Source organism: Pseudopodoces humilis, chromosome 21 (genome assembly GCF_049639895.1).
Source record: "Pseudopodoces humilis isolate 2021_Gansu_Grassland_sample_001 chromosome 21, ASM4963989v1, whole genome shotgun sequence".
Lineage (NCBI taxonomy): Eukaryota > Metazoa > Chordata > Aves > Passeriformes > Paridae > Pseudopodoces > Pseudopodoces humilis.
The window spans coordinates 9,481,196-9,499,997 of NC_142220.1; the positions used below are offsets into that span (position 1 = coordinate 9,481,196).

Consider the following 18,802-nt stretch of genomic DNA (forward strand, 5'->3'; position numbering starts at 1 on the left):
TCATGGTTTTAAAGCATTTGCTAGAAAATCACTAGAAAAACCTACTCATTTCTTGCTGTGAGATATGGATTAGAAGAAGAGCAAAACAGGCTTAAAACTTAAAAGAAATAAAGTTTATTAGCAAAACTATAAGAATAAGAAACCAGAATAAAACCTCCAGAAAGCCTTTTTCTCCACTACCTAACCATTCCCTTGTCCACATGACAACATAGAGACAAAAAAAAAAACTCTGGTTGTTAAAACAGTCCTAACTATACTCTTTTCATCAGTTTTTGTAGAGAAAAAGAAGTTCTCCTCTGCTAATCTGTGGAATTTTTCACAAGAAAACTGTTTTCTCACAGCTTTGAATTTCTCTGATGCCAGCCGATCAGAAAACTCTGTCATCAGTCCTTTCCTCCCATTTCACACCACTGAGGTGTGTTATGGGTCATAAGTCCAGGGGTGTCATTTTAAGGATGAGTTACTCAAAGGCAAAAGTTCTCTTCATCTGTCTCTGTGAGCCTCTCTGGAAACAGAAGTTTTCTCTTTGCCTCTCAAGGGCCACAAATCTTCAACAACTATTACTATTCTTTTTCTGTTCTAGCATCTCATAGGATCACAACTACTTCACCATTTGCTTAGATCTACACTTTGAAATACTCCATTCCCCCCAAAATACTCTTTCATGAATTAAAGGAGTTTTTTCATAGCACTAATGTCCATCTCCATAGTTTTAGCAAAATACTATTTCAGCTTATTAAAGCATCTCCTTATTTCTCTCCCCCATCTGAAGCTTAATTCCTTTCTTCATTGTGTTTGATAGTTTACGTTGTCTCTTTACCTGTTGATCACTCTTTCTTGCCTTCTTCCTGGAAAAAGGATTAAATTTGCATGTCTCATCTGGGTGGTAAAAGGGTTAAAATCTTGTTCAAGCCGCAGGTGTTGATGGTGCCAGGTTTCAGCTCAGCAATGCTCAGAGCTGGGGCCCCCCGGGAAAGGCTTCAGGAACCCCGGAGGCTTCTCGGGAGGCTGCAGCAGAGCCCGGCCTGGCCTGGGCCCGGGGCAAGCCCCGCAGGCCCCATTGCCTGGCTCAGGAACTGCAGCAGGCCCAGCCCAGCCCCAGCCAGGCCGCATGGTCTCTGGAGGAGACAGGAGCCAGATGGAGTTCTGCTACCTTTCAAAGCTGGAAACCAAAGAGACAAGGAAACTCCCAGGCTTAAGCCTTAAGGTGTGTGTTCACAGGTTGATCTCACTTTTCAGTGGTCAAAACTACTGTCAGTTCTCAGAAATGGCCAGTTATTGGCCAGAAGAAAAACTCCCATCAGCCTCCAGCAGCCTAAATTTTCTTAGGTGTTTATCCTTGTTTCTTAAATGTAAATCCATCACACACATCCTGTGATGGGCCAGCTGGGCTGTGTTTGATACCACCAGAGTCACAAGGAAGACAGGTCCTGCTCATACAAAGTGTGCCACAATGGCCCAAAGAGTTCAAGGGGTACCAAAAAATCCCAGAGATGCTCAGCTGTGGTGGATCCTGAACTGTCATTTCTACAATGGATGGAGTAGTGTCCCTACCCAGCTCCAGCTGTCAACTGCTGCTCAAATGTTATTTTTGTATTTAATTAGGATGTTCATAATTTTAAAGCAGTAGTTTTACAGCACTTGTAAACTGGCTGAAGGATATCAAAAAGGGACATATGAAGGCCAGCTAGAGACTGATAGTTCTGGTGGGTTGGCCAAAGATGTTTAGGACTTGCTTTAAATAAGGAGCAAGTTTGAGAGAGCTGCTAAAGCTTGACACAAAATACCAACCAAGTCAGTATCCACTCTGTGTTTTGGCAAAAACAAATTGATCAGCAGCAAGAGAACCTTTCAGGTTTGCTTCTAATTTTCCAGGCCCTTAGACACGTTCAATGTATTCCCAAACCATCTAATTTACTTGCCCATCTGTAAAGTGTGATCAATATTCAGATACCTTATCCAACCAATGTTGCACTTTACCTTGCATTTCCAATCAACAGATAAATATTGACTGTCTAGTTCAGCTTAATGCAAAATACAATATTGTGGGCTAATAACTGGTTCTTAGGAAAATGAAGCACAGTATGTTGAGAATGACAATAAACAGACAGGACAGTCCGGTTGTGGACAGAGCAGAAGGGTTGAACCTAGAAAGGCAGTGGAAGGTTTGAGTGAAATAATAAATAGTTCTCAATCTTAGCTATTCTTTCTTCCATAGTCTTTTTAATATGGATTCTTCTCACTCATCCTATATATAAATTAATATAATTTTGTGCTACTCATGAAATGAAATCACTTCAGAGAAAGGTGGTGGGGGTATCTCTTCATGTCATTTCCTCACCATGTTGGTTTGACTAATTGTCACTGCTTGGAATGAAATTTGAATTTCCTACTTTTAATCTTAACCAAATAAGCAACATTTTTCAATTAATGTAAATTATATATATATAGTTATATACATATTTATATATATGTGTGTGTGTGTATGCTAAATGCTTAAAAAATCTTTACTCCTATTATTTTATCTTTTTCCTAAGAAGATGAAAATCACTTAAAAGAATGCAGTCTTAGTCCATCAAAGAAATGCATACTTCTCCTTGCAAGAGGAATACATCCATATAATTATTATCTTTCTTCATGCATTTTTCAAAATGCAAATGTAAAAATGTTTTGCTGCTTGATATACACATTTAAATGTGAAGCTGAACTGTGTACAGGTACTTCAAAAGTAATGAATTCTAGAATAAATAAATAAATAAATAAAACATGATAGTCACTGTTCGTATGCAAGGGTCTCTACTGTCTTTATTACCTACACATAAATGATAATCACTAAAGAAAGTAACACAGAGGTTTACATTTAATGCATGCCTCAGGTCACTTTTTAGTCTTGGGAACCTCATTCCTCTTCCTCTATCTTCTTATGAATCTCCCGGCTCTTCACTCGGAGCTTGTTGACCTGTGACTCTGCAATGTCAGCCCGCTCCTCGGCTTCCTCCAGCTCGTGCTGGATCTTGCGGAACTTGGAGAGGTTCACATTGGAAAGCTCCTCCTGGGAGGGAAGAGGGAGTTGTGAAAACAACATAGTTTTTTTGTGGACATTTATTATCAGAAAAATGGAAAAACAAAAATTGAAATGCCACAGCTGGGCTAGCAGAGCAGATTCAAAACCAAGATGAGAAGCTGCTTTGGGTGTTATGTGTGTCAGAAGAGAAAAGAATATTGGAATGTCAAATGACATTATACACAGCAAGGTCTAGGCAGAGTTCATGTCATAGTTCTGATACACAGACTGACAGCTGCTTCTGACATCCAGAGCAAGGTATAAGCAAAGCAATAGAGTGGGAAATGAGGCTTACAGCAAAACAAATAGGGTTGGGGAATTATATTTCCTCCCAAACTCAGCAAGTCTTACTCTCACATTCCCTATTCTATCAAAATATCATCATGTTGCATCGAAACAGTCAATGTTTCAAAAAGCTGTACAGAAGAAAACATGAATACAGAATTCCACCTTCCCAAGAAGAAAGTCTGGTTTGGAAAAACTGGTACTTACAGCCTCCTCAGCTTGTCTCTTGTAGGATTTCACTTTCATTTGCAGCTTGTCCACCAGATCCTGCAGCCTCAGGACATTCTTCCTGTCTTCCTCAGACTAGAATGTTTGGCAAACAGGAAAGAGAGTCAATTCTTGATTCTGCATCACGTGAGGTTAACAATTCCCCTTGGGGATGGTGTGTGTAAAATGTGCCTTGCTGTGAGAAAACCGTGTGAGAGCAGGAGCCCTCCTGCCTTACCTGGTAGGTCAGTTCCTTCACCCTCCGCTCGTACTTGCGCACGCCCTTCACGGCTTCAGCGCTGCGCTTCTGCTCAGCATCAACCTCCCCTTCCAGCTCCCGCACCTGCAAGGACAAACCCATCCCTGCAGCTTCCCTGACAATGTCTCTGCAAGGACACGCTCAGTCAGGCACAACCCCAGCCCTACACACCCTGGCCTCCAGCTTCTGGATCTGCTTCTTCCCTCCCTTCAGTGCCAGCTGCTCAGCCTCTTCCAGACGGTGCTGCAGGTCCTTCACTGTCTGGTCCAGGTTCTTCTTCATCCTCTCCAGGTGGGCACTGGTGTCCTGCTCCTTCTTCAGCTCTTCTGCCATCATGGCAGCCTGATCAGAATGAAAGGTCAAAGCCATTTAAGGACTGGAGATATTTTGGGGAGACTACATTCATCATCAGCAATGCCAGAAGCACCCAACTCACATCTGTGATGGCCTTCTTGGCCTTCTCCTCAGCATTGCGGGCTTCCTGGATGGTGTCTTCCATTTCACTCTGGATCTGGGAAATGTCCGTTTCCAGCTTCTTCTTGGTGTTGATCAAGCTGGTGTTCTGTTGAAGAGCATGAACATGATTTTTTTTTTGTTAGCTTGCAGTATCATATCAAGTACAGCGTGTTTTTTTTTTTAAAAAAAGTACCATCAGATCACACTGCATTCTAAGAAAACTACTGTTATAGCTATTAATTTTTCAGATATGATGGGCCTTGGTATTTCGTGAACATCTTCCATAAAGTCTTTTCTCACAGTTTCTCAGAAAACAAGGAAGGAATTTAGACAGAAAAATTAAAAAATAATTTGCTTACTATTTTCAGTTTAGTGACCATAAAACTCTGAGTTTGGTTATATTGGATACTTACAATGACATTGTTTAACTGCATAAATGACAGAGTTAGTGTGGTCCTATTTTCTTCATGGTCAGCCTAGATTTGACTTTACAGTCTCAAATGGAAATGTGAAAGATGCTGAACTCAAGTAAAATATTAAGAACGTCACAAAGGTCCCTGAATTTATTAATATTAAGGTATCTATGTTGTAGTCGAGTGAAATTCATATTACATCAACATCTGAAACAAAAGACTTAATGTTATCTATCACTTATTACTTCTTATTTACGGTGAAAGCCACTGCATTTAACAAAATACTGTTACAGCTCACCCAGTCTTAAGTTCATTTATTCGTATGGAGCAATAGTATAAATATTAGCTATGTTTATAGACTGACCTGGCTATGGAGGAGCTGAACTCTCTCACTTGCATCCAGAAGCTCCTGCTCAGCCACTTTCCTTGACCTCTCCGTCTGTTCCAGGGCTGCCCGGAGCTCCTCAACTTCAGCCTGCAGCAGGTTTGCTCTGCGCTCCACCATGGCCACCTGCTCCTTCAGGTCATCCTGTGCTCTGACAGCATCATCCAAGTGCAGCTGAGTATCCTGGAAAGAGAAATACAACAAACTGGGAGGTGTGTGTTTTCTATTTCAGTACTTCCTATTTTCCTGTAAACTTAGAATTGAAAGAACTGTAACACAGGAAAAAATAATTGCTGTGTCAGAAATCAGTACATCTTAAATTGTGCCAAACCTTCAGCACTGCCTGAGTGTTTCTCAGGTTCTTCTGTGCCTCTGCAGCCTGGCGGTTTGCATGGCTCAGCTGAATCTCCATCTCATTCAGGTCTCCCTCCATCTTCTTCTTCAGCCTGAGGGCTTCATTCCTGCTCCTGATCTCAGCATCCAGAGTGCTCTGCATGGAGTCCACAATTCTGAGGTGGTTCCTCTTCAGCTGGTCAATCTCCTCATCTTTCTCTGCTATCTTCCTGTCAATCTCAGACTTCACTTGGTTGAGCTCAAGCTGCAGGCGCAGGATCTTCCCCTCCTCATGTTCCAGGGAGGCCTGCACAATTCAGCATGAAGAGTGTCTTACTTTCTAAGTAATCTTTTTTGCACTTCCACATGAAAGGTAGGATTGCTTCCCTGCTATCTCTCCAAAGAACTACACCCACACTCTTGGTCGGGCCATAACTGATTAGCCTTGTATGTACCTCAGCTTCCTCCAGGGAGGCTTGCAGTTCAGATTTCTCCTGCTCAATCTGCTTCTTCACTTTCTCCAGCTCATGAATTGCCTTCCCTCCTTCTGCAATCTGCTCCGTGAGGTCGGAAATCTCCTCTGTGGGAACAAAGATCAATGGCATGGTCAGGCACAGAGCAGAATGGGAAGGATCCTGTCCCACCAAAGTGACAGGCACCTCTGCAGATCTGCAGGCACAGACCCATGAACAATGGTGGTCATGGCTGATGGTGAGAAAGGCCAGTGAGGGGAGCAGAGGGCCAGGGACTTACGCTGCAAGTTCTTGTTCTCCCGCTTCATTGTTTCCAGGTGGTCCAAGGACTCCTCATAGGCATTCTTCATCTTGAACAGCTCCGTGCTCAGAGAGCGCGACTCCTTTTGCGAGGCCTCCAGCTCAGCCTGTGTTTCCTCATACTTCTGCTTCCATTCTGCCAGGATCTGAAGAGAAACGGGGTGTGAGTCGGGCTGTGGCCATCACAGGGGCATGCTCTGGCCAGGAGTGCTGGTGCTGGAGGCCAAAAGACCTTGTCAAAGTTCTTCTGCTTCTTATCCAGAGCAGCGCAGGCAGCATTGGATCTCTCCACATCAATCATCAGGTCCTCCACTTCATTCTGCAGCCTCTGCTTTGTCTTTTCCAGGGAGGCACATTTGGCATTGACAGCCTCAACATGTTCCTCTGCATCCTGCAGACGCTGGGCCAGCTTCTTCCTGGAAAGTGGTAAGCATAAGTAAGCAAGTGGGAGACTGTGGAATGAAGAAGCATGTTTTTCACAAGAGCAAACATAGCCTCTTGGTACTGTGTGACTCCCATTCACAGAGAATTATAAGATTTTTTCCAGACAGCCACTCTGTTTCCATGTCTGAATTCTGCTGGAATCCTGCAGCACTTCCCTCTCTGCCAGCCTCTCTTTGTTATTCTGGACCTTTCTGCTTTTCCCTGGTGCACACCTGCTTTCTGTCAATTTTGTCTTTCTGTGTCCCCACCCAAAGGAGGACACTAACTTCTTCCTAACAATATCACAGCGGGCTTCTCAAATTTCCATTCTTAGTCTCTGCCAGTGTTCTTGACATTCCCCACGTACTTGGCCTCCTCGAGCTCCTCCGTGCGCTGAATGGCGTCTGTCTCGTATTTGGTTCTCCACTGAGCCACCTCGCTGTTGGCCTTGGACATGGCTCTCTGCAGCTCCCCCTTGGCCTCCTGCTCCTCCTCATATTGTTCCCGGAGCAAGTCACAGTCGTGGCGAGCGGACTGCAGGGCGTGGGCCAGGGCGTTCTTGGCCTTGGGGAAAAAAAAAACAGTGTAAAAATGAACGGAAATATCCTGGGAAATCTCCTTGATGAGATCTTAGAAAGACCTGGGATGAGAAAGATCTGGGAATTTGCAAAAGAATTAATGGATAGACAACAGGGAAAGATAGCCAATACCACTATGGGAAAACTTGCACTCAATTGTCTAAGTTATTTTTGTCCCTTTCATCTTGTTGATTAACTGATTTCATATATTTAGGAAAAAGCCTTCCCACCTTTATCTCTTCCTCCAGATGCCTCTTGAGTTCCTCAATCTGCTGGGTGAAAGCCTGTTTGCCTCTTGACAGCTGAGAAACCAAAGCATCCTTCTCTTCCACCTGGCGTGAATATTCACCTGAGAAAATATGCAGATACAAAATGGTTTTGATGCCATTGATGGTGACACTGCAAACATTTGGAGATGTAAAACCGGATGATTCACAGTCCATGCTGAAACTCATAATCCCATTTCAAGCATTTCTCAGTAGATGTGACCCAAAGTGTGTTGAACAGACCATGTGCCCAGAAGAGTAATTTTTGCAGTAACTCTGAGACATTATTGATCTGTACATGCAGATGTTGCTGTCTCACCTGACTCTGTCTGCAGACGAGCTCTTTGGGCATTGAGGTCATTGATCATGCGCTGATTCTGCTCCTCTTTGGTCTTAAGCTCACTGAGTTGATCTTCCAGTGTGCGGCACATCTTCTCCAGGTTGGCCTGTGTTTCAGCATAGGGAAAGTGATGAGTTAACCATCCACACTCTAAAGAAGGCCAGGTACAAGAACTGCGTTGTATTCCATTGGGTCAAGGAGCCAATAAAATATTTGTGTACCTTGGCTTTGGAGACAGACTCCATGTTGCTGGCCAAGTCATCAATCTCCATCTTCATCTCACTCTTCTCCTTCTCCAGCTTCTGCTTCACACGTTGCAGGTTGTCGATCTGCTCCCCCAGCTCAGCGGTGCTGTCCGCGTGCTTCTTGCGCAGGGCGGCAGCCGTGGCTTCGTGCTGCAGCGTGGCCTCTTCCAGGTCCCGCCGCATCTTCTGGAACTCTGCCTCACGCTTCTTGTTCATCTCCACCTGAGCTGCTGTGGCCCCTCCTGCTTCCTCCAGGCGCTCGCTGATCTCCTCCAGCTCCCTGGACAGGTCAGCCCGATGCTTCTCTGCTTTAGCGCGAGAGGTTCGCTCTGCCTCAATTTCCTCCTCCAGCTCCTCAATGCGGGCCTGCAGAACAGGAGGGACCCTTCACACCCGTGCCCTCCTCCTGCCTGAGCTGAGCCTGAGCAAGGGAGGGGAAGGAGCAGAGACTTGCCTGCAGCTCCTTGATTTTCTTCTGAAGTTGCATGCCCAAGGCTTGTTCATCCTCAGTTTTGCTCTGGATCTGGCTGATTTCAAAGTCTTTCCTTTGGGCCAAGTGAACCGTGTTAGAGCTCAAAGGAAGAAGACAAGTGGTCCAGCCCAGCACTTAGGTGCCCCAGAGCCACACTTACTTCTTCAGTTTCTCATCCAGCTGCTGCTTATCATTCTCCAAATCCATGATGCTGTCCTGGGCCAGCTTCAGGTCTCCTTCCAGTTTCCTCTTTGCTCTCTCCAGGTCCATGCGCAGTTTCTTCTCTTGCTCCAGGGACCCTTCCAGCTAAACACAACAAGACCTTCAGTGCTCTACCAGCCAGCTCAGGCTCCATACCTGTCCTGTTCCTGCTCTGTGTCTGTGTGCTTACATCATCCACTTGCTGTTCCAGCTTGGTCTTGGCTTTGGTCAGAGTATTGACTTTGTCCTCCTCTGCCTGCAGGTCATCCAGGGTCTGCTGATGGGCCTCTTGGAGGGCTTTCTTCTCTTTGGTCAGCTTGGCGATGGTCTCATCCAGGCCTGCCATCTCCTCAGTCAGGTTTTTCACCTTTAGGAAGAAGGGAACAAATATAAATAAAGGAAATAGATACCAAAGTTCTGTAATAGCACTCAACCCATTTTCTGGAGTGCAAGTAACAGGTTCTACCTCATACCTTGTTTTCGGTGGCGTGTTTTTCCTTCTCCACCTTGGCCAGTGTTAGCTCAAGGTCATCAATATCTTTCTTCAGTTCTGAACATTCATCCTCCAATTTCCTCTTCTTGGCTGTCAGCTCAGCATTAATTTCCTCTTCATCCTCTGCTCTTTCAGTCACCTCCTTAATTTTGGCTTCCAGCTGTATTTTGGTTTTGATGAGCTGGTCACACCTTTCCTCAGCATCAGCCAAAGCATCTGCTTCCTATTAGAACAACATGGATTTGTTTGCTAAATGCAACTGTTCGCAAAAGCTGAAAAGATAAATGGTATTTCTTGCTCAAGAAAAGAAGCATGGAATTATTCTTTTTTGTTTTCTTTTAGGAAGTGATTATTTTTCCCATCCTCTTTTAAATCAGATTAAGTTTTTATTCTGTTTCTGTTTTTTTACTCTCATCAATTTCTCTCTCTCATTTTTCTTGTGGATAAGATGATAATATCCAGTAATACTTTTATTCTCAAGAATTTTGATTACTTTCTCTGAAAGTTAAGTACTGTATATCAATATGTAGATATTTTTTTTCTTTTTTATTTTTTTATTAGCTTTTCTTCTCTACACTAACTTTGAATTAATTTTCTTTGAATGAGATTAAATTGATATATAGTCTAGGTGCCATCAGAGGTTTCAATTTGAACCTGACTTTATTTTGAATCTTTGATACAAATATCTAAATACTCAAGGTAATGTTTAAATATTGACCAATGGCTTGATCTCACAGTGGAATTAGGAGGTACCTATCGGGCTGTGACAGAATGCAGAGGGTTTTTGTGTCCTTCTGGAAAAGTGGTTGCAGACCCTGTGACATAGCATGTATCATAGAAAATGACATAGAGATCTTTTTTTTGTCTACTGATTGGAACCAGAGTAAGTTGTCAAATGAATTGCTCTACAGACTCTGCATACTATAAATTGGATTACATTATTACATACTATACATTGGATTATATTGTGGTTATATTATCCATATTATCCATATTATCCATATAATCCATATATATTGGATTATATTGTGGTTATATTGTGAACTTGGAGAAACAAACCTATGTGCATACATCCTTCAAAAGTTATTCCAAAACTAGAACATTATATTCTAATGGTGACACTGAATGGTCTGAATTTTACCTTTCATTATTCATATTATTTTCTCAGGCAATTTACTGTGTAACACGAGAGTTATGTGTTGTAAATGTACCTGGAAGAAATACACTAACGATACCTACAGATTGCACTTGGAGCTGCAGGTCATTCTTTTCCTGCATTAGAGATGCCATTTTCTCCTCCAGCTCCTTCCGCTTTGCTTCCGACTTTGCAAGTTCTTCCTTGGTTTTCTCAAACTCCCCCTTCATGTTGGCCATCTCCTTCTCAGACTCTGCACTCTTCAGCAAGGGCTTGATCTTGAAGAACAGCTTCATCCATGGCCAGTGTTTGACATTCATGAATGAACGAACGTTGTACTGGATGCAGAAGATGGACTCTCTGAGGCATAATTAAAAAGTACAATGAATACTCTCAGTCTGGCAAATATCAACACTTTCCCAAGAGCAAAATTACTTTAACTGAAGAAGAGGAAGGTGTACCTGCGCTCCACCATTCTCTGGTACTCCACTCTCATCAGGAAGCCCCTGCACCTGGCCTGGGTGCGGGTGATGAGCTGTGCCAGCTTCTCATCCCTCATCTCCTCCAGGAGTCCCAGCAGCCCAGCTTTGAAGAACACCTTGAGAAAGGGAATGTTGCAGCACATCACTGTCAGGTAGAGCAAAGCCCAGGGATGCAGTGAATGGGGGGGTTTGTACCTTGGTGTGTCCAAATTTGTACTGGGTGTGGTCCACATCGATTGAGCCAAGGAGCTTCTCAGAAGCCTTCTTGCTGTCAATGAACTGTCCCTCGGGGATGGCACTGGCATTAAGCACCTTGTATCTGTGGAATCAGAGGAAATAGGAGGAAGACAATGTCCAGTTATAAGATTGTTCCATTTACTGAAACCACGAGCAGTGTTTGCAGGAGAATCAGGCTGAGGAAGTTGGAATTTCATCCCTTGTTTAGAGATACCCTTCCAATAAAGTCTTAACCTGGCAACAAATTTAAGGAAACTTTTCCAGTCTTAAGGGGACCAGCCATGATGAAGAGGACATTGATTTCCAGTTAGTTCAATTTCATCCTTTTACTGAAGTTATGCCGTAGAAAGTTGCTTGAGAGGAAGATTGTCACTTTCCTATACTCTGTATTGGAGAAAAGCCTCTTCCCCTGAAACTGGCAGCTGGTGCAATACAAGGGACTCTAAGTTTGTAATTTTTACCTAAGAGCCTGCTGCCACCGATCCCCAACTGCATTTATTAATATTGTAATCACTGGCTTCTGTAGCTCTACTGAGCTTCTATACTCAGATGCCCCAGCAGTCAGTGAGGACACCTGACACTCTTCATTTCTCAACAATTTTTCTTTTGCTAGCCATTTATATTGCCTTTTGTTATGCACCCCAACATTCCCTTTTCTTCCAATTATAACCAGAAAGAGCTAGTGTTAAAAAATATCCCCAAGTAAAAAAATAGTTAAGATGTAAAACATGGGCATGAAAGACAGAATGGGAATCAGAAAGGAAACTGACCTCTGTTTGAAGTCAGCATAGAGGATTCTGCTGGGGAACCCTTTCCTGCAAATCCTGATCCCTTCCAGCACGCCGTTACAGCGCAGCTGGTGCAGCACCAGCTCGTGCTCCATGGCCCCTAAGCAATAAGACAATTATTTGATAATTCATGATAAAACATAGAGAATAATGGCTGCATCACACTATTTTTTATCTCTGCTTGGGGTTCTTACCAGGTGTTTTAGACTCATTGGGGATGATACAGCGCACAAAATGTGGGTGAGTGCTCCGCAGATTGGTCATCAGCTTGTTGAGATTTTCCTGTGGGTTCATGAGTAAAGGTTTTAATTCGCAAATAGTACCTCCTCAGTTACAATTTCAGATGTGAGAAAAATCTTATTAATAGATTTGCAATTCCCAACTATAGCCATTTTAATGTGCGTTTTCTTCTGTCTTTCACTCTTGAGCAGGAGAGAAAGTCACAAAAGGTTGCAGTGTTTTTATGAGAGTGGGGGATATACGCGCTTAGCCAGAACACCTATGGAGTATGGTGACCAGTTGTTCATAGCAAAAAGCATAATTTTGAGTAAAAGAAGTTTCTTTGTAATAACCATATTCTTATTGTTTGTACCTTGGTGTGTAGCCTGAGCTAAATGCTTTTTCCAGCATTTGAAGAAAGGTGAGATCAAGATATATCTTCCTCAGCTGGCCTCAGCTGACTTGCTGTCAGCTTTTTTATGAATAACCAAAGAATTTTTCTTGATACAGAAAAATGTTAAGAGCTGCAGTTAAATGTCCTTATTGAAGCTAGAGTGAGGTTTTTACAATCTTCAAGCCAAACCAAACCAACAAACAAAAAACAATCCAGGAAAGAAGTGGAGACAATTACTTCTGTACTCACCCTGAAAAGAGCTGAGACGGTCTGGAAAGAAGAACCCTTCTTCTTGCCTCCCTTCTTGCCACCACCACCACCACCACTGGCCTCTGAAGAACACCAAAAAATAAAGAAAACAAAGAGATGGCTTTACAGTTTGAAAGACCAAGTTTTTTCATATATACCATTCGTTATAAGAATGGAACATAGAGAAGAACAATAGCAGATATTCATGGCTCAGGTAGAGACATTAAATAAATGTGGAAATATGAATTTCAGAGAACTGACCTGCCTCTCCTCCAGCAGAGGCAAAGAGTAAGGCCAGTGTCTTCAGGGATGATTTCTGATAGAGCCCCACAACAGTTTCATTCAGAGGGTCCTTGTTTTTGTCAAGCCAGCCAGAGATGTTGTAGTCCACTGTGCCAGCGTAGTGCACCAGGGAGAAGTGGGCTTCAGCCTTGCCTTTGCCAGGCTTGGGCTTCTGGAAGTTGTTGGACTTGCCCAGGTGCTGGTCATAGAGCTTGTTCTTGAAAGAGGTGTCAGTTGCCTTGGGGAACATGCACTCCTCTTCCAGGATGGAGAAGATGCCCATGGGCTGGGAGAAATCACAAGGAAGGAGGTGAAAAGGCAGAAAGACTCAGAGATGAAATAACTTCCTGAGTGGAACAATATTACTGCTCACAGGGATTGTTCTGATCAGCAAAGTGTAAAATAATATAAACTGCATATCTGCAGTATCATATTTACCATTTCAAGCTGCATTTAGAAATATATATAAAATTAATACATTTCTAAAATACCTCACATTGTGAGGTAAATACATTCACATTGTGAATTACAGAAATACCTTCTCAATGAGCTCAATGCAGGCAGCCAGGTCCATGCCAAAGTCAATGAACTCCCATTCAATCCCCTCCTTCTTGTACTCCTCCTGCTCCAGCACGAACATGTGGTGGTTGAAGAACTGTTGCAGTTTCTCATTGGTGAAGTTGATGCACAACTGCTCCAGGCTGTTGAACTGCACAGTTACAAATCAAGATTATTATTAATGTAAATTAAGTGAGTTAGGGATAAAGAACAGTGCTGGTTAATTGTACCAAACACAGGAAAATCTGTAAGTTTTTATTGATCCAGCAGTTTGGAACTTCTGTCAGGGTGTCTCTTTTGTCAACCTGAACTTTATCCATATATTTATGACCCCAGAAGCTTGGATAATTTTAATAACTCAGACTTTTTCAGCTCTGATATCTACTAGACAGCACTAATTCAGTTGCAGGAGAGTCCACAGCACAGCACACATTCACAAATGTTGATTTCAAATCATGTGCCAAGCCTTCAGCAAAAAATCTGCACTTAGGGATTTCATTAGCATATGTTCAAACCAAAAACCTATTTTCAATTAAGACCCTGTGGGAATCAGAATGCTCTAGAAAGGATCACCATACTATAAAGAATCAAACCATTTATTAAAAGAAAAACAAAAACAAACTAAACAAACTAAACAAACAAAGCATTCTTTCTGAAGTATTTTGTCACATAATAGTGTGACTTTAACAAGCAAGCTAATAAACACTTGCTCCTTACATCAAAGATCTCGAAGCCAGCAATGTCCAGGACACCAATGAAATACTGCCTGGGCTGCTTCGTGTCCAGCTGCTGGTTGATGCGAACAACCATCCACAGGAACATCTTCTCAAAGACAGCCTTTGCCAGGGCACCCACTGAATTGTATACCTGAAATGTAAAAGAGAAAGCGTGCAGTTATCATGCAGGACAACAGAGAAAGTCCAGAGAATCTATCCACAAAACAGGGGGTTTTCCTACCTGCTGCACAGTTTGGCCCTTGGTCACGTATTCATTTCCCACCTTGACGCGGGGGTAGCAGAGGGCCTTGAGCAGATCTGCTGAGTTCAGACCCATCAGGTAGGCAGCCTTGTCAGCAACTAAACACCAAAACAATCAGTTGTTAAGGTACCAGCAGACATTACTGTTCCTTTAAAAAATATATTAAAGGGCAATTCCAGTAAAAATCAAAAGATTGGAAAAGATAAAAAATGGGCATGTGCTAACAGCAGCACTCTTTGGGAGACACTGCACCTACAGTTTGCATTATTCAAAATAATGTGAGTCGTGCTCTTCCAGAGAATTCCTCTGGCTAGCACCCACTGCTTTTCCACAACACTGGCACTGGGGAAATGCACAGGCTGAGTCACTCATTCTGACCCTGACATGCTGCCTTTAACTGAGTGAGTGTTCGCTGTCTTCCAAGCTCTGGGATGGGTTGTGCTGGTACCTTCAGTGCCATCAGGCTCTGCCTGCTCCTCACGCTGCTTCTGCTTGAACTTCAGGTTCCCATAGTGCATGACAGCCCCTGTCAGCTTGTAGATGGCTGTTTTCTCATCAGCAGTGAAACCCAGGATGTCAATGGCGCTCTAATGAAAGAGTTGTTGGGTTGAGTACCCCAGCTGTTAAAGGTCAGAGAAATGAAACTTCACCTAAGAAAACTTCTGCTACTTACGTCGGTGGCCATCAGCTCCTCCTGGTCATTAATGCTGGGAACTGTGATTTCACCTTGACTCACGTACAGATAGTCATAGGGGTTGGTGGTGATCAGTAACATCTCTGGAGGGAAGGACAAAACCCAGCCAGGTCAAATTGGCACCAAAAGGAATTGAGTGTTGTTCCATGACCTTTGCCTGGAGGAGTTAGTGATCTTTCCTACCAATTAGCTCTGGCTTCTTGTTGGACATGATCTGATAAAAGATGTGGTAGCTCCTTTCCGCCTTGAGCTGGAAAGTGACTCTGGACTTCTCCAGCAGATCTGGCAAGGATGGTAGGACAGAGTCAAGCACAAGAAGTGGGGAAGGCTGGAAGGAAGGGGATCAGGCCAGAAGGGTGTCTTACATGTTTCAATGTCAGCAGAAGCCAGTTTGCCTGTGGCACCAAAATGGATTCTGATGAATTTACCCTGAAAGCAGCAGGAAAGTCAATTGAGAACTATTTTACCAATCTGGACAGCAAGAATATTCAAACTGGTGTTGACAGTTGTCCCAAGTAACAACTCACAAAACGTGAGGAGTTGTCGTTCCTCACGGTCTTGGCATTTCCAAAAGCCTCCAGCAGTGGGTTGGCGCTGATGATTTGATCCTCAAGTGTCCCCTGAAATAGAAGTCTTCTTGTCATCATCAGGCTCATCAAGAAATCGGATAGTTACAGGTTTCTAGCCCTGGGACCTCACCTGCATTTTGCCTGATGTCTGCTCCTCCTTCTTCTTGTCCCCACTGGCTGCAATTGTTGCAAAGTACTGGATGACACGCTTTGTGTTCACAGTCTTCCCAGCACCGGATTCTCCGCTGCCCAAGCCAAGAGAGAAGCAGAGGGTGCGTGGTCAGGCAGGAGGTCCCCTGGCACCGGGCAGCCCCTCAGGGACCCGCGCAGGGGGTGTACGTACGTGATCAGGATGGACTGGTTCTCCCGATCTGTGAAGGAGGCAGAAACAAATACACTTTGTAAATGAAGAACACAAAAATACTGAAAATGAATTTAAGTCATGGCAAGGAAAAAACCGGCACTTTCTTCTTTGTTTACTCCTAAGCCTTTTTTTCCATTTCAATTCCTTGCAAAAGCAATTTGCATTTGCACTCCTTCCTTGAAACATATTCATGGAGGTCTATCCAAATGTCATAGGGAAGGCCCATGTCATTTTTAAAGATCCCTTCCAGCACAAAACATTCTGTTATTCTTTAATGCATGAGGAGACATATTTTGCTTCTCTGTTCCACTCTATGTTCTTTTCCTTCTCCTGCATACAGTAAATTGTTTTCATTTTCTGCTACACAGACTGCTTGTAGAGCAGGAGAGAAAGTGAGAGTAAAGATCCATGGCAAAGGAACCCTGATCATGGGTAACACTTTGGAACTCAATAACACAGAGAGAGAAAGGAATGAACAAGGCAGAAGCAGAACTCCCAGCACTACATAATCCTGTTTCATTTTTCATGACAGGATTTTATCAAGACAAAGCAGAACAGCTGTGATCTGATGCTTATGATGAGGGGCACTCACCAGTCAGCATGAACTGATAGGCGTTGTCAGAGATGGAGAAGATGTGTGGAGGGGCCTCCTGGCGCTTCTTGCCTCGGTAGGCCAACACCACCTCGGGGTTGTACACCGGCAGCCACTTGTAGGGGTTGACAGTGACGCAGAAGAGACCCGAGTAGGTCTGTGAGGAAGGGACACAGCACGTTGGCTTCCCCTGAGCCTGGCCCAGCAGTTGCTGAGGCTGCCCAAAGGAAGCTGCTGCTGCCACTTACGTAGATCATCCAGGCTGCGTAACGCTCTTTGAGGTTGTACAGCACGGCGGGTTCGTGGAGGTGGGTCATCATGGCCATGTCCTCGATTTTGTCATACTTGGGAGGGTTCATGGAGAAGATTTGATCTTCCTTCACCGTCAGGGTCTGTCAGAGGGCAGGAAGGTATATGCATGTCAGCTAAGAGCAGAGTTGGGAATGAACGGGTGTTTGTAAATCTTGCACTTTACTCACTTCTCCCCCTTCAGTCTTGACAGTGACTTTGCCTGATTCCCTGCTTGTGATTGTGCTCTTCACGTAGGATTCCTTTGCATGTACCACAAAGACAGAGGTCTTGGCATCAAAAGGTTTGTTCTGGGCCTCAATTCTCTCCTTTTCCGATTTTCGGAGGTAAGGAGCAGCCTCCCCAAAGATGGCCATCTCGGAATCCGAAGACATGGCTGTGGTTTACTGCGTGCAGCAAGGCACGGCCCTGAAATGGAGAGGCAGTTCTGAGCGAAGGGGGAAATTTCTTTTTAACAGCAACCTTAAGCTTTGTAGTGTTCTGCTCTGCCTGTTATTTGGGTCTTTCTGCTTCACCTGCTTTTTACCCTAGATGTCTTTTAGTTTGTTTTAATCTTTAGGAAGATAGGTGTCTTTGATTGAGGTTTTTTTCCATTTTTCCAGTTTACACTTTCAGTTCATTAGATTTCACCGTATTTTAGTGGGCTAGGCAGAAAATTAGATTGGTTGGCAGATTCACTGGTAATCAAAGATGCAGCAGAAATACCAAGGAGAAGCAGAAGAGATACCAAGGGAAGTCATCAAAATTATGGAAGTCCACTTATATTCTTTCTCTCTCTCCCATTTCAGCCCATGTAATTTTGCCAACTATAGAGATGGAGTATCGTCAGGGAAAATATATGGATTAAGCAGAAGCAGAGGTCTGAGTTGTCTATGCAAACCTTTTTTTTCTGTAGAGAAATCAGGGTTTTTTCTTCTCCAATTGTCCTCCCTTTTCCTGTTCAAGCTTACCCTTTAATATTAACTTGTATAGAAAAAGGAAAAATTCTTAACAAAAAACATTTGGAGGGATTTGACAAAATCCTTATTATACATGTGCTCTTTATTCACCTTTTTTTTCTGGATTTCTGTTTACAGTCAATCTTTTAAAAGTTCTGTGTGTAAGAGGTCAACTATTTCCCAGCAGGTACCAAACAGATGCATCCAACACAGGAAATTTGCTTTTTTAGACAGCACAGCTCAGGTAGGATTGTACTGCTTTAGCGTGCACAGGTGTAAAGGGGTATGGGAAGTGGCCTCAGAAATGCATAGAAAAAGCAAACCTGGAGTCTGTTCCTACAGAGTAAATAAATCAGTCTTACCTGTGTCACCAGTTGACTCTCTGGAAGCTGGTCAATACTGAAAAAGAGAAGTGACAACTCCTTTCTTATCTTTGCACAAACTCAACAAGAACAAGTCACAGGGCAAAAACATTCTAGTGACTTCAGGAGAGAGGGAACATGTCCACTGAGACAGACAGTTCTTTGAGGAAAGCAGTTCCACAGGCAGCAGGAATGCTGTGGGATTCTGCCAGCACCCAGCTATCCCTATTCTTACCTTTAATCCTTCCACAGAGACAGAACAGGCTTGTCCCACCAGCACTTTTATAGGTTCTGGTTTGCACATTCAATTCCCTCCTCCTCTTTCTTAGGTCAAAAAATTTTTGGCAAAGCATTGTTTGGCAAACTTGACTGAGTACATGATTCGAATTCGTGCTTGTGGATATATTTAGAAATATTTGAGGTCTTCCTAGCTATGTGAATAAATCTACTATAAATATT

At 43.4% G+C, this 18,802-nt stretch overlaps 1 protein-coding gene across 1 annotated transcript; it reads right to left on the reverse strand.

Annotated features, from left to right (window-relative positions):
• Window positions 1-2,779: 2,779 nt before the first annotated feature.
• On the reverse strand, window positions 2,780-18,447 carry LOC102113819 (myosin-1B). Its single transcript, XM_005526831.3, has 39 exons — window positions 18,344-18,447; window positions 17,214-17,451; window positions 16,983-17,126; window positions 16,735-16,891; window positions 16,122-16,149; window positions 15,909-16,023; window positions 15,737-15,829; window positions 15,575-15,638; window positions 15,393-15,491; window positions 15,189-15,292; window positions 14,964-15,102; window positions 14,495-14,613; window positions 14,255-14,404; window positions 13,518-13,688; window positions 12,959-13,265; window positions 12,698-12,780; window positions 12,030-12,117; window positions 11,818-11,935; window positions 11,006-11,129; window positions 10,790-10,926; window positions 10,433-10,688; window positions 9,174-9,416; window positions 8,891-9,067; window positions 8,660-8,805; window positions 8,482-8,572; window positions 8,004-8,393; window positions 7,762-7,888; window positions 7,407-7,525; window positions 6,966-7,162; window positions 6,408-6,591; window positions 6,156-6,321; window positions 5,858-5,982; window positions 5,401-5,709; window positions 5,049-5,252; window positions 4,252-4,377; window positions 3,987-4,157; window positions 3,795-3,899; window positions 3,557-3,652; window positions 2,780-3,052 (listed from the first exon to the last, which is right to left on the reverse strand). Exons 2-39 carry the CDS (start codon window positions 17,415-17,417, stop codon window positions 2,900-2,902), a joined length of 5,829 nt encoding a protein of 1,942 aa, XP_005526888.2. The 5' UTR covers window positions 17,418-17,451; window positions 18,344-18,447; the 3' UTR covers window positions 2,780-2,899.
• Window positions 18,448-18,802: the final 355 nt, after the last annotated feature.